At 39.0% G+C, this 15315-nt stretch overlaps 2 protein-coding genes across 3 annotated transcripts in view; both read left to right on the plus strand.

The window, feature by feature from the left end:
• LOC137634116 (unextended protein-like) overlaps positions 1-3901 on the plus strand; it is a 16916-nt gene extending 13015 nt beyond the window's left edge. Inside the window, exons 11-14 of the mRNA XM_068366340.1 lie at positions 88-223; positions 2321-2433; positions 2997-3115; positions 3743-3901. Of these exons, the coding sequence (XP_068222441.1) occupies positions 88-223; positions 2321-2433; positions 2997-3089 (342 nt within the window). The 3' untranslated portion in view covers positions 3090-3115; positions 3743-3901. The remainder of the gene's footprint in view (positions 1-87; positions 224-2320; positions 2434-2996; positions 3116-3742) is intronic.
• A 3101-nt stretch (positions 3902-7002) lies between these two features.
• The window catches only part of LOC137634478 (uncharacterized), a 59832-nt gene continuing 51519 nt past the window's right edge, over positions 7003-15315 (plus strand). Inside the window, exon 1 of one of the 2 annotated variants that reach the window (XM_068366899.1) lies at positions 7003-7124. The gene's annotated coding sequence lies outside the window, so the exon portion shown is untranslated. Of the gene's footprint in view, positions 7125-9220; positions 9324-15315 lie in introns of those variants that run through there. The other variant, XM_068366898.1, reaches the window with a different exon arrangement.

The following is a 15315-nucleotide window of genomic DNA, read 5'->3' on the forward strand; positions in this document are numbered from 1 at the left end:
ACTTTTCAGATTTAACTAAGAATCAATAGATGTTCTAAAAGTTCAATCAAATCTTCTCTAAAATTCACTTGAATTTCTCATCCTCAGGGAAAACCAGTCGATTACTTCGTGCTGATTCTCGAAGGGCGCGTCGAGGTCAACATAGGCCAAGAGGGCCTGACCTTCGAGAGTGGCCCTTTCACGTGCTTCGGAGCTGATGCTCTCTCGCGCATGCAGGCGGATGGTAGGTCAATGGACTTATTTCCCTCAATTGTTTTTCTCACCGGTGGAGTGTATATCTTTTTTAAACTTTTATATAAATCTTTTTTAGATCCCATACAAAAGATCACATTTCTTCCTGTTTTATTATTATTATTATTATTATTATTATTATTATTATTATTATCTAATTAGAGCTACAACCCTATATGGAAAAGCGGGATGCTATAAGCCCAAGGGCTCCAAGACAGACAAATACCCCAGCGAAGAAGGAAAATAAGGAAATAAATAAACTTCATGAAAAGTAATGAACAATCAAAATCAAATATATTAAGAACAATAACAACATTAAAACAGATTTTACATATATACACTATAAAAAAAGACTTATGTCAGCCTGTTCAATATGAAAACATTTGCTGCAAGTTTTAACTTTTGAAATTCTACTGATTCAACCCACCCTATTAGGAAGATCATTCCAAAACTTGGTCACAGCTGGAATAAAACTTCTAGAATACTTTGTAGTATTAAGCCTCATGATAGAGAAGGCCTGACTATCAAAGTTAACTGCATGCCTAGTATTACGAACAGGATGGTAGGCCTACTCTCCAGAAAGATCTGAATGTAAAGGATGGTCAGAATTATGAAAAATCTTATGCAACATGCATAACGAACTAATTGGACGACGGTGTTTGTAACATATAGCTTTTTAAATGTATTTCTCGTCATTTAGATTGTAGACAGTCTCTTTAATTATTGAACAAGCTTACGATGTTGATATCTATATTACGGTCTATATTTTCTGACTGCCCTATTGACCTATTTGCTTGGCTGCGCAATTGGTTGGGTGCTGTATCTCACATAAATATTTAAGCTCGGGGAAAAAAAAACTGTTTCCTTTAGAATAGAAAGGGTGATCATGGGGAGCTATTCTAAAGAAGCATGTGTAGACTTAGATTTCAATGTCATAGCTTCCTGTCCACCGATGCCTTGTGTACAGTACCTTGGTAAATTATATTTCTTGACATTTCTTTTCGAAGTAACAAAAATAAAAGCTTGAGACGATCATATACTGAATTTAAGAAGACATTATTGCAAATTACTAAGAATTATTTCAAAATATAGTCGTATTTCCCTATATTCAGATTATCGAAAGCTATAGGGAGTCCTATAAGGACTGGTCGGACAGTTTGATACAATATTGTATTTTTTTCTTCTAAATATGGCCCTTCTCTCTACCTACACATATGCAAAATAGTCTGATATGCATTCCATACACATCCTCCTCTATCCTCAGACCTCTAGAACCATTTAGAATATTAGCCTACATCTTACATTCTTACTTACATTGGTAATCACTGGTCACCACTTTAACTTCAAGGGCTATTTTCCCACATGACAAGAATAAAATGACTTTAGTCACGGTAAGGTTTTCCGCGGAGAAGAACACTCCGAAATCAAACTAATTCTTGGATAGCACCATAACTTATGTACTATGATCTTTTGACTGATATACACTCATCAATTTGTTCTTTCTCTGTTTAAACTCTTAGTTAGTTCAATAAGATAGTAAAGGATGCCTTGTTGTTTGATAAAAGGTTATGTTTTTCTTATCGTTTTCATTATCTTCATCTTTGATATCCATTTTCAAACCTCTCACAACTATAGTCCATTTCTTTTAGCGAGTCATATTTGCACCGACTCGCAACGGTGCCCATTTAGCTCGGAAAAGTTTCTTGGTCGCTGATTGGTTAGAATTATCTTGTCCAACCAATCAGCGATCAGGAAACTTTTCCCAGCTAAAAGGGCACCCCTGCGAGTCGGTGCAAATATGCCTATAAATGAAATGGACTATAGTGCATGCTCTTATTGCTATTGCTATTGTTATCATTATATCATTTTTATTTATAGTTAATTTGTTACTGTTTCTTATTCCGCTTTGGTCTGCTTTACCAATTAGGGTTGGGGCTAGTCTTGTAATGATAATAAAAATTATCTCTTTCTCTCTCTCTCTCTCTCTCTCTCTCTCTCTCTCTCTCTCTCTCTCTCTCTCTCTCTCTCTCTCTCTCCGCATAAACGGGTTCAAAATACTGTTGAAACGCTAAGTAATTTCTTTCCCTAGGAGAATCTTCGTCAACACCTAGAAGCTTACAAAACATAACGACCAAAGTCCAGTCAGTGGAGCCGAACTCAGCATCGTTTATTCCGGATTATTCGGTGAAAGTGAAAAGTCAGGTTAGTATGTCCTTCAATCTCTATATTTCTTATGAATGAATTATAAATCACTATACGCTGCACACACACACACACACACACACACACACATATATATATATATATATATATATATATATATATATATATATATATATATATAAATATATATATATATATATATATATATATATGCATGTGTGTATTTATGTATTTATATAAATGTGTGTGCGTACACACACACACACACACACACACATATATATATATATATATATATATATATATATATATATATATATATATATATATATGTGTGTGTGTGTGTGTGTGTGTGAGTGTGTGTGAGTCCGTTTGTGTGTGTGTGTGTGTAAGGTCTGTAGGTATGTACTATATCAGTTTTCCTTTTCGTTTTAATCTTAATGAGCATAATTCAATTTTCTAAGTATGGTCAGTCAGTAATATCATTCTAAACCTTCGTTTTGATCTAATACATTACTCTCTCTCTCTCTCTCTCTCTCTCTCTCTCTCTCTCTCTCTCTCTCTCTCTCTCTCTCTCTCTCTCTCTCTCTCTCTCTCTCCAGGTATCATACATGAAAATTTACTGTCGCCAATACATGTGTGCACGGCGAGCCTTCCTCGAAGAAGAGTCAAAGAAGACAGATGTCCACGAGTAAGGACCTTTGAGAAAGTACCCGTCCAGGTATTGTACAATTATCAACATTTCCGAATATTTCTTGATGTTCTTTGGTCAATTGCTACATTCTTAGTTACATTTCAGTTTTAAAGACAATATTTTCAAGTTTATATTAGTTTTACATCATTGCAGTTATGGACAGTAATATCGTGTTAGGTAGAACTTTTATTACAATCATCTTATTTGGTTAGATGGAATCCAGATATCTTCGCATGTAAACCTATGAGCTCTTAATCACTTACAGACAGTAACCAACGGAGATTCATGTGACATTTTTAAAGACAGCATAGTGTTATATATGGATGGGCTATAATTATAGAATTTAAAATGAATCAAGCCTTAATGACTAGTTACTAGAATATGAAGATATGTTCATCAAAATTTCATATATTCTATTTTCTTTATTTTTAAACGAGAAATAATTGCTGAGTACTAAGTCAGAATTTGGCAATGAGTTGCGTGGTTTTTTTTTTTTTTTTTTTTTTTTTTTTTTTTATAAGGAGCCACCAGCTGTCAAGGAACTGGATGAATGCAAATGCTATTCAAAAAATTATAAATATTTCCTCTTCTTGTACATACAAGTTCTGATGACATTTCAATACAAAAGAAGCATTTATTTTTCCTTTCTTCTAGATGACACTGGCTGAACGAGCACCTGCCCACACGAGCCTTCTGTGGTCAGGAAGATATAGGCCTATACTACATACAACGCTACTTAACTATAATGTATGGCTGTAAGAAAGCAAATTGTGATAGCATTCATTCTTGAAATAATAAGTTGTATCTAAAATTTGCATGCGTATTTTAAGCAATTGCAAATTCATAATATATTATCTGTATTCACTGTAGCCTACAACGCCAATATTAAATATTTTGCAAATGTAAACAGTCTGAATTTGTTATAATCTCCTTCAAGTCTCTAAAATTATCTATTAAAAATCAAGTATGGTATTATGAGCAATCAGTGTCTAGTGATATTTAAACACAAATATATAAGATGAATAGTGTGAAGATATAGTACTATGAAATATGATATTGTAGTTAAAAGGGATGCAAGATAATTTGCATGTATGTAAAATTCGGTGTGTTGAAGCTTACTGTAGGCTACTACATCTTCTACTACTAGCGTGCTTTTTTTTTCTTATTCGTATAGGGTAACACGGCTGCTTTCTTTTGAAGGACTTTGCTTTGGCTTTTGGGGTAGTCCCGACCGGATACCCTGCCTGACGTCGCTTAGACTCCGGTAGCGTATGTTTGTGTATTATACCAGCCACCATCGCCCTTCCTCCCAGCAGCGAGGAGTGTTGTCAAACTACTATTCAAAGCAATTACCTTATTGTGACAGCGAAATTCTCCTGAGATTTCGAAGTGCCTATGTATATACGCGTGTCGTTTGAGATAGTTTTGGATATGGGCTTCATATTTGAATTATCAGTTAAAAGAAACATATCTGTGATTAGTGTCATCAATGTTAATAGTTTCTGAAATGCAGTAAAAATATCCCATGTATGATAAAAAGGAAGTATCTTTCTATATATATATATATATATATATATATATATATATATATATATATATATATATATATATATATATATATATATATATATATATATATATTTGGTGCTACTATAGTGTGAGGTCTACCGCCATATGTCGCCTACCCAGGTGGAGGGTGGGGTCTACCGCGTGACCAGAGCCCCGCACCGAAAGCCAATATTGGCCTTGCCCGCACCTAACTATGAACTGCCCAAATCCATCAAAAACGTGACCTGCCCATATAAAAGGAAGCAAATGGATCTCCTAAATCAGTTTTTCCCTCGGCCTAAAAGAGATATCAGCATTCTACAGTGAACCACCAGCAACAGGAGCACACACACAGGCAATTGAGCGATCGTGGTTGGACGCTAAAATGATGATTCTGAAGAGAATAATGCAAGGTGTTGGTCGTCAGCTGTTCCAGTCTCATCTTGATCATTTTTGCTGGAAGGTGATGAAAAAAACTTCGAATGATCTATTTGTGTCATTCTTAGAAGATGTACGAAGTGTGTATCGCTAGAGTAAATGTATATTGGCCTTGGGAAATATATGATAACCTGTTTGATGTACGAAGTATATCGCTGGAATAGATGTATGGAAATATATGATAACCTGTTTGATGTACGAGGTGTATCGCTAGAATAAATGTATGAAAATATATGATAACCTGTTTGATGTTCGAAGAGTGTATCGCTAGAATAAATGTATGGAAATATATGATACCATGTTTTGATGTTCGAAGAGTGTATCGCTAGAATAAATGTATGGAAATATATGATAACATGTTTATTTTTACCTTTATTCCTTTTTTTAATGTAATTAGAAATCCAATTATCTATTTAAGTCGTTTTTAAGATATGTGTAAATTAAGTGTGTATTGCTTAAACAAATGTATGAAATGTGTTTTATCTATGAGGGACGAATAATTCAGCGGTAGACCTCACGCTATAGTACTAACGGGAGGTAGATCTCACGCTATAGTGTGGTAGACCTCACGCTATAGTAGCACCACATTTCCAACCGCCAAGATCATTGTTTTTATTCAAAATAAATTAACAAATACTAACGCGGTAGCCTAAGGAAATATACAGTATTATACATTAAAATGAAGCTCTCAAAGAGCACAACGTCAAGATATAAACATCCACTGGATGGAATTAATAATAAGGTTACATTTATTAGAAAAGAGTCCACGGGGAGGAAACACGGCGGGTAAGACGATGTCCTTACAATATATATATATATATATATATATATATATATATATATATATATATATATATATATATATATATATATATATATATAAAGAGAGAGAGAGAGAGAGAGAGAGAGAGAGAGAGAGAGAGAGAGAGAGAGAGAGAGAGAGAGAGAGAGAGAGAGATTTTTTAACAGATATGCTACGCTAGCAGTAAATAAACGCCAATGTTGGGATTCAGATTAAAAGGTTAAAAAAAAAAGTGGACCAAAACGCAAACAAACAAACACAATTTTGTGCTTGATAATCACACCAGGCCTCAGTTAAAGAGAAGCGAAATGTACTGAAATTGCAAGATTTCCGTTGACTTCATCATAAAAGATTGCAGAACGTGTCATTCTTCTCTCACTCTCTCCGTCATTTACTTTGTGATTTTTGAATGAAAGAACATTTGTAGTGGGGGGGGGGGGATTTAACATACATTACACTAGTCACAAGTGTATCCCAGGCGTCAAAAATTACGTCTAAATATTTACATAGATACGCACCCACCCACAGATTCAACTCTCTCTCTCTCTCTCTCTCTCTCTCTCTCTCTCTCTCTCTCTCTCTCTCTCTCTCTCTCTCTCTCTCTCTCTATATATATATATATATATATATATATATATATATATATAATATATATATAGACAATTGCACTTTATTATATAGGGGAGATTAAAAGATTTTGTAAAACTTCAAAGTTCTATGTTCATCCTTTATTTCTATTTTTTTAATGACATTTCAACTTGTCCTAACTAGGTAAACTTTTCGGCTACCTTTATTCCACAAGAAAAAATCCAAGTAATTAACAGTAATGCATCTATAGTCTCTCTCTCTCTCTCTCTCTCTCTCTCTCTCTCTCTCTCTCTCTCTCTCTCTCTCTCTCTCTCTCTCTCTCTCTCTCAGAATAAACAAACGCATGAAATACTAGCTATGCTAGCCTCAGGTCAAATACTTTTGTTTACAAAGTGACCACGAATACCTTTAATGTCTTCGACCTGAAACCAGTACTACTGTACTCGGTCTACTCCTCCACGGAGGCTAACAGAGAATCAGTGGGAATTTAGACCGTGCTTAGGGTAATCTTTTAGAGCTTTTTTTATTTTCTTTTCCTTATTTGTTATTCAAGAGACATAATTTTAACAATTCACGTGCGACACATAAGCGAAGAAACCGGATATCTTTTCGACTAGCATTGAGGAATTGAAGTGGAGAAACTGACATCTTGTCCAAGAGGTAGGAGTGATTTTTACAACTTCATTTTTTCTTTCTTTCATCATTTAGAAATATTTTCCTCATCAAGTAATGGGTAGTTTTATCAATACGCAAGTGTGGTGAGTAGCTTATTATCTTTAATGATATTCGTGTCTGTGATCAAGTTGTAAATGGTCTTCCTAATCGGGTAGTTGAATCAGTGGAACTTCAAAAGTTCAAACTCGCAGCAAATGTTTTTTTTTTTATGTTGAACAGGCTTACATAAGATCTTTTATAGTTTATATATCAAATATCTGTTTTAATGTTGTTAATGTTTTTAGAATATTTTATTTTAGTTTTCATTACTTCTTATATCGTTTATCTATTTCATTATTTCCTTTCCTCACTGGGCTATTTTTCCCTGTTCGAGCCCTTGGGCTTAGCATCTTGCTTTTCCAACTAGGGTTGTAGCTTAGCTAATAATAATAATAATAATAATAATAATAATAATAATAATAATAATAATAATAATAATAATAATAATAATAATCTTAGCCTTTAATTGAATTTGGTAAACATGAATATTGGCAGACTTACTTGCATCATAAATATATCAAGGGATTTCTAATCATCCGACATATACTTACTTTACTTTCCAAGAAGAGTTAGTTTCTTGGTTTTGTCATACGCGGAATTTGGAAAAGCCCTGCGCTCTGCAGTACCAACAAGATTTGTTTCTCGTATTCAACTTTTAAACATCCTCTGTTTATTATGTTTTGTAACTTCCTAAGTTGTACTTTGGGTAGGATATAATGGATAAGAGTAGCAGTGATCAATCATGTCAACAATACAGCTAATCACAAGTTTCTTAACAGAATATTGATTCGTAGATTTCTTTACTAACTTTAGGTGTCATTTTCCTGGTCTAGTTAAACATGGAGAAGCCACGCGTCCTACGAAGCTCACAGTTAAGATTTGTTTATCGTATACATTCTTAACTTAATGTATTTAGATCATCACATAGCATAATCCACGTTAATTGTTAAACCCACGCTATCATAACATTTCAAAGGAAAAACGTTATCAATTTCTTGAAAGCCTTGAGGGGTACACTCGGGCAATATTTCATCTTATTTCTCTTCCTCTTGTTTTCATAAAGTTTTTGTAGTTTATGGTAGAATATTCATTTTAATGTTGTTACTGTTCTTGAAATATCTTATTTTAATGGTTTAATACTTTTCTTGAAGTTTATTTATTTCCTTTCCTCATTAGCCTATTTTTCCTTGTTGGAGCCTTTCATTTTCATTTTTTTTTATTTACGGCTGCTTTTCTGGTACTAAACAGCTGGGGAACCCCACTTTCTCTACAGGAGGACTTCCACAGTAATTTTATCATGTTCGTTCGAAAGCATTATTGCTCATTAATTGGGCTTATAGCATCCTGTTTTTTCCAACTATAATAATAATAATAATAATAATAATAATAATAATAATAATAATAATAATAATAATATTTTTAACTTATACATTCTTAGGGTCATATATTTGAAAGCTCGGCCTCGAGAACCTACAGCACAGTTTCTGAAGTGATACCCGGTGATTCCTATTACTTGCAGTAATAAATCCTGATAATAACGCATTTAATCACATTTTCTTTATATCTATCCAGATATTTATTAAAAAAAAAACATTTCTTAGGTGACATTCTGTGATTCTTTCTACATTATTTATTTAAAAACCATGAGATAAATTGCTATTAATCGGATTTTTTTTTTGTGGTTGACACGAGACTTAAGAATTTCTCTGGGCAAATTCTTCTCAAATAAGAAATTATCGTAATCCATATTGGGTAGAATAAATTACTTAAATAAATCAGTACTTCTCCATACCCCGGGCAATAATCTATTGGACATTCCTGTCAGTGCTTCGATCGGGAAAATTTTGAGATTTGCTATGATAGACTATAGAATTATCATCTAAACAATGAAAAGTACTTTATATGTGATCACAATTCAAGGTTTGAGTATACATTTACTATAAACCGTTTTTTATTAAGAATATATAACAAATTGTTTATAGGTCTAGTGTTTTATAGAATATCTAAGTATACCATCTTACTGCGATGTTTAGTTGTGTTTAGTGTTTACGTTTTTGGTAGAACTTGGGGCCGTAGTTGGTTCAACTTGTCTGTAGCATTACACTGCTAGTCATCTTACGAAACATTTTAACGTGGCATATAAAGGTAATTTTGTCATTATCATTATTGTCCTTATTATATTTATTTTGTTTTTATGGTACTGGGGACATTGTAGTTGTGGTAGCAGGATGTATTAACTAATATTAACAGCTAACTGGCCTACGATAGTCCTACAAGCTCTAAACCTATCCCAGGCTAAGGAGTAAGGATTAAGATATGGTAGTTACCCTTACCAATTGATAAAGTAATCCTTGTCTGGCCAGTGAAAGGATAGGTTTCATTAGGATGAAATACCAACTCAGTCTTTTTGTAAATGTCAGTCAGCATCTCTTGGGAATGCATCGAGGCCCATTGCTATAAGCTACTGGGTAAATTTCTAAAAGCACAGGACAACATTTCTAAGAGAAAAAAAAGGGGGTTATGTATGATAGTGGCCACGTGTATGTATTATTATGTCTAACTTAGAATACGGCAGTGTAAGGTGGGTTGCAGGCATTAGGTAAGTAGTTAAGGGGAGGGCTTGTAGGGTAGGTTAGTTGATGTCCATTTTTAATGTACTCGTGAGGAACTGGCCGCTGATATACAAAAGCTCCATTTTTTTTTTTATAGAAGTACACGGGACAAACTTTACTAATGAAAATTAGGATACATATAGAAAAACTCCCTTTTTCAATATTAAACTTACCCGATAATCATGTAGCTGTCAACTCCGTTGCCCGACAGAATTCTATGGAGGGATACGCCAGCTATCACAATACTAGAAGGGGGTGTATTTACCAGCGCCACCTGTGGCCAGGTACTCAAGTACTTCTTGTTGACACCTCCTCAATTATTCCTCTGTCGTGCTTCCGGCAAGACGTTCTGGGATACGCTTATGTTCTTGGAGTATTTTCACGACTTTGGTGAAGTATTTCTCTTTGATTTCGGCTGTCGCTTTACTGGAAACTTCTATATTAGCTTAGTTAGCTTTTGGAATTAATTTGATTAATTATGGTGACGAGAGAGTATGAACTCTCGTTCACCTTTCAATGGCCGACCCTTCCCTTAGACGGAAGTGTTGGTGTCTAAGAGAGTATAGACTCTCTTTCTTAATTTTGCTTAACAAAAGTTATAGATTTATTTTATATCTCTCCGCCTCTTATAGGCCTCTTCGATTAACTTCCTTTTATTATAAACTCATTAAAATTAATTTTTATATTTGTTTATTTTCGACCTTCCTAATAGTAGGCGGTCTTTTACCGAAGTTAATAAACTTTGAGCCCGTCATTTCGGTTTTACCTGTTAACATATTATGCTATTTCCGCCACAGAGTTTGAAAGATTTTCTTTGACAGTCTCGTACTGTTTTCAAAGTTGAACTAACGTTTTGTTTTGTCTCTGCAGTTGTTGACGTTCAGAACGTTCAACTTGCACTCTATCGTTACGATAGAGAAAGAATGTTCACGGTTTCACGTTGCAGTAAGAGTAACCGTGTCTAGCGTTTTGTTCATTCTTTCTTAACTTAATGGTTTTGATCCTAATAAAGGAACTTTTAGTTTTTTTCCTTTAACAATAATATGTTTTAACGATATATATGATTGGGCTCTTCTCTCAGGTTCTAAGTCAAGAGAGAGAGAGAGAGAGAGAGAGAGAGATAGAGACGGAGGGAGAAAGAGGATAAACGTTTCATTCAAGCCTGCCAGGCGTACGAGTAACGTCGTTTTCGTTTTTTTGCTCTTCTCCCTAGTCTCTTTAGGGGAAGAAACTAAACGTTTCTAGAGTGATCTAGTGTTTAGTCTCTTTCCAACCACTGAATTATCTTTCATTAGATTTTTCTGTTACATTGTTATTCTGTTTTCGCAATTACTAACTTTGAGAAAGGATAGAATTGCGTATTTCAGGTACAAACCACTTAAAGTTTCGAGTTCAGTGAAATAAGTGCAAACAGAAATCAAAGTGATAAGTGATTAGTGCGTGAGGGTACTTTTGTGCGCGCCAGTCGTCCTCCCAGTCCGGGACCTCTTGCAAGCTCCCAAGCCCAGGGGAGAAGCAATGTCGAAGGGCATAAGGGTTCAGCAGGCCTTGATCGGCGCACAGAAGTATTCTCGGTGGTTGTGGGCGTGTCTTACCGAGACCGTCACTCCCACCCGCAGACGATTGAGCCCTTATTTTGCTCGTCTGCAGAAGAGATTAGGGGAGAAAATAAAGGCAGAGTAACGCTGGTCTCAGGTCTCAAGACCTCTTAAACGTTAAGTCCAGACCTATGCCAGACGTACGAAGTTAAAGTTCACAACCCGAATGCAGTCATTGGGTTAGCTCTGACTCTCCTCAGTCATCAGTTGATTACACTCCGCCTAAGAGGAGTAAGGTTCTGCCGCAACAGATCTCTGCTGTTAAGGCTTTACCTCAGCAGACCTTAGTGTCTGCCGACCCCAAGTTAACTCTACTGCTGTCCATACAGTCACAACTTTCGGTTTTGATGCGTGAGTGTCGGGCTGAGAGTGTTGCGCCTCCGCCTCCGCCTACACTCCCCCCCCCCCGCCTATGATCGCTCCGCCTGATCACAGTACCACCTGCCAGGCGTACGATGTTGTGAACTCTACTACAGTCCATGCAAGCACAGCTTTCGGACTTGATGCGTGAGTGTCGGGCTGAGAGTGTTGCGCCTCCGCCTCCGCCTACACTCCCCCCCCCCCCCCCCCGCCTATGATCGCTCCGCCTGATCACAGTACCACCTGCCAGGCGTACGATGTTGTGAACTCTACTACAGTCCATGCAAGCACAGCTTTCGGACTTGATGCGTGAGTGTCGGGCTGAGAGTGTTGCTCCTCCGCCTCCGCCTACACTCCCTCCACCTACACTCGCTCCGCCTGATCACAGTACCATCTGCCAGGCGTACGATGTTGTGGACTCTACTACAGTCCATGCAAGCACAGCTTTCGGACTTGATGCGTGAGTGTCGGGCTGAGAGTGTTGCTCCTCCATCTCCGCCTACACTCCCTCCACCTACACTCGCTCCGCCTGATCGCAGTACCACCTGCCAGCAGTTCCACCTGCCAGGCGTACGATGTTGAGCCACGTGCTGAGTTTGCTGTTCCCTGTGGTGTTCAGCCTCCGCCTTCCTTAAGGCAACCTTTACATTGGGATCAGGAGGATTATACCTCTCTTCCTCCGCCTCCACTTGCTGCTCCACCAGTGATGCAACACTCGGTTGAGGTACAACAACCTCTCCCGTCCATGAGTCAGTCTCCTCAGCTCTCGCTGCAGCGAGCTCAACCCTCCACAAGGCAAGCACCACAACACCTTAGCCTTGCGCCTCAGGAGCCTCAGCTTGCGAGACATTTACCTTGTTCTGCGCAGCCTCTTCCTCATCGCGCTCCGCTCACACCACAGGAACTGGAACTTGCTACTCCGCTTCCGCCAACCGCTCAGCAAGCGCAACCCTTGGGTTCAACCACTCATGCTAGGAGTCAGCCTCCTCCACCCATGCGCCTTCCTTCTGCTTGTCTTTTATTCAGCCTTTGCAGACTGAGCCTCAGGTGTTCCCTCATCGGAGTCTTGAAGAGGAAACCACAACTATTGTTGTTCCAGCTCGTTCTGACTCTGCTGTTCAGCATACCTTACCTCCATTTTCATACCATGGTTTAAACCCCATGCAAGCATGCATATAGCACTCTAGCACTGGTCATGGAATTTCTGAGAAATGTTAAACGCCATGCACACGCTCTGCTTTCCTTACAGCAGGCTCTGCTTACAGCAGGCTCTGCTTACTACATGCTCAGCATACAGCATGCTCTGCATTCAGCATGCTCTGCATTCAGCATGCTCTGCATACAACATGCTCTGCATACAGCATGCTCTGCATACAACATGCTCTACATACAGCATGCTCTGCATACAGCATACTCTGCATACATCATGCTCTGCATACCTTACCGCATGCTTCTCAACACATCTTGGGTTGTTGCCAACTCACTAGACTGTCAAGCAGTTTCTTAACGTTGCCTTCTAGTCTGCTGCTTTTGCACCAGTGAACCCTCACTCAGAGAACTTAGCTTTTCTAGGATAAGGTCCCTGTAGATGAGAAAGTTCTTTTCTCCCTCCTTCTGATATTCTCTTGAGGACTCTGTCATTTGGAGGGAGCCTTTAGCTGCATAACCTCTTATGGACTTTTATTTAAGCATAACATGCTTACAGGGAAGGTAATGGTTCCACTTCAGCCGCTAATCCCGTCTGTTACCACACCTGCTCCCATAGACCTTGAGCTGTGTTGCATGACATGCAGTCCAAGCTTAGTCCTTGTTAGAGAATTTTTTGTTTACGGAGTCAATGTGTCACGGGGAAGACGTTCAACAACCAACTGAAGGGACTTGTTGTGACGCAGTGCGGCAACCTCAGCAACCCGTTAAGGAGTTGTCTGTACGACCCAGACAGTCTTGACAGATTCGGGTTGTCACTGTACTTCCTCGCTTGCCCATGATTGACAGTTTACAGACTGTGCAGCAGTATCATGATCTTGTGTCCGGCTCCGTCAGACGACTGGCTTTTAAGAGCTCCCACAAGTCGTCGCTGTCTGGAGATTTTCAATTGGACTATGGATCTGACCAAGGAACTGGGCCTCCTGGTCAATTTTGAGGAGTCTCAGCTCGTTCCATCCCAGACCATTGTCTCCTTGGGTATGGATCTTCAGAGTCGAGCTTTTCGGACTTGTCCGTCGGCCCCAAGGATCTTCCAAGCCCTAGAATGCATCCAGAGCATGCTGAGAAGGAACCGATGCTTAGTCAGGCAGTGGATGAGTCTAACAGGGACACTTTCATCGCTGGCCCTGTTCATCGAGTTAGGGAGACTCCACCTCCGCCCCCTTCAGTATCATCTAGCTGCTCACTGGATAAAGGACATGACGCTAGAGACGGGCTCAGTTCCTGTTTCCGAAGAGATGAGGTCTACTCTAACGTGGTGGAAGAACAGCATTCTTCTCAAGGAAGGTCTACCATTGGCTGTTCAGACCCCCGACCACCGTCTCTTCTCGGACGCATCGGACACGGGCTGGGGTGCGACACTGGACGGACAGGAATGCTCGGGAACATGGAATCAGGAGCAAAGGACACTTCACATCTATTGCAAGGAGTTGTTGGCAGTTCTTCTGGCCTTGATAAACTTCAAGTCCCTCCAGCTTGACAAGGTGGTGGAGGTGAACTCCGACTACACCACAGCCTTGGCTTACATCTCCAAGCAGGGAGGGACTCATTCGAGGAAGTTGTTCGAGATCGCAAGGGACCTCCTCATTTGGTCAAAAGATCGAAAGCTCACGCTGGTAACGAGGCTCATTCAGGGCGATATGACTGTCATGGCAGATCGCCTCAGCCGGAAGGGTCAGGTCTTCCCCACAGAGTGGACCCTTCACAAGAATGTTTGCAGCAGACTTTGGGCCCTGTGGGGTCAGCCAACCATAGATCTATTCGCTACCTCGATGACCAAGAGGCTCCTCTTGTATTGTTCTCCGATTCCAGACCCAGCAGCAGTTCGCGTGGATGCCTTTCTGCTGGATTGGTTCCATCTCGACCTGTATGCATTCCCGCCGTTCAAGATTGTCAACAGGGTACTTCAGAAGTTCGCCTCTCACAAAGGGACACGGCTGACGTTGGTTGCTCCCCTCTGGCCCGCGAGAGAATGGTTCACCGAGATACTGCAATGGCTGGTCGACGTTCCCAGGACTCTTCCTCCTAGAGTGGACCTTCTGCGTCAACCTCACGTAAAGAAGGTACACCCAAACCTCCACGCTCTTCGTCTAACTGCCTTCAGACTATCGAAAGACTCTCAAGAGCTAGAGGCTTTTCGAAGGAGGCAGCCAGAGCGATTGCCAGAGCAAGGACGACATCCACTCTCAGAGTCTATCAGTCTTTATGGGAAGTCTTCCGAAGCTGGTGCAAGGCCAATGCAGTTTTCCTCAACCAGTACCACTGTAACCCAGATTGCTGACTTCCTGTTACATCTAAGGAACGTAAGATCCCTATCAGCTCCTACGATCAAGGGTTACAGAAGTTTGTTGGCAGCGGTTT

The sequence above is a fragment of the Palaemon carinicauda genome, chromosome 44, assembly GCF_036898095.1.
Source record: "Palaemon carinicauda isolate YSFRI2023 chromosome 44, ASM3689809v2, whole genome shotgun sequence".
Taxonomy (NCBI): domain Eukaryota; kingdom Metazoa; phylum Arthropoda; class Malacostraca; order Decapoda; family Palaemonidae; genus Palaemon; species Palaemon carinicauda.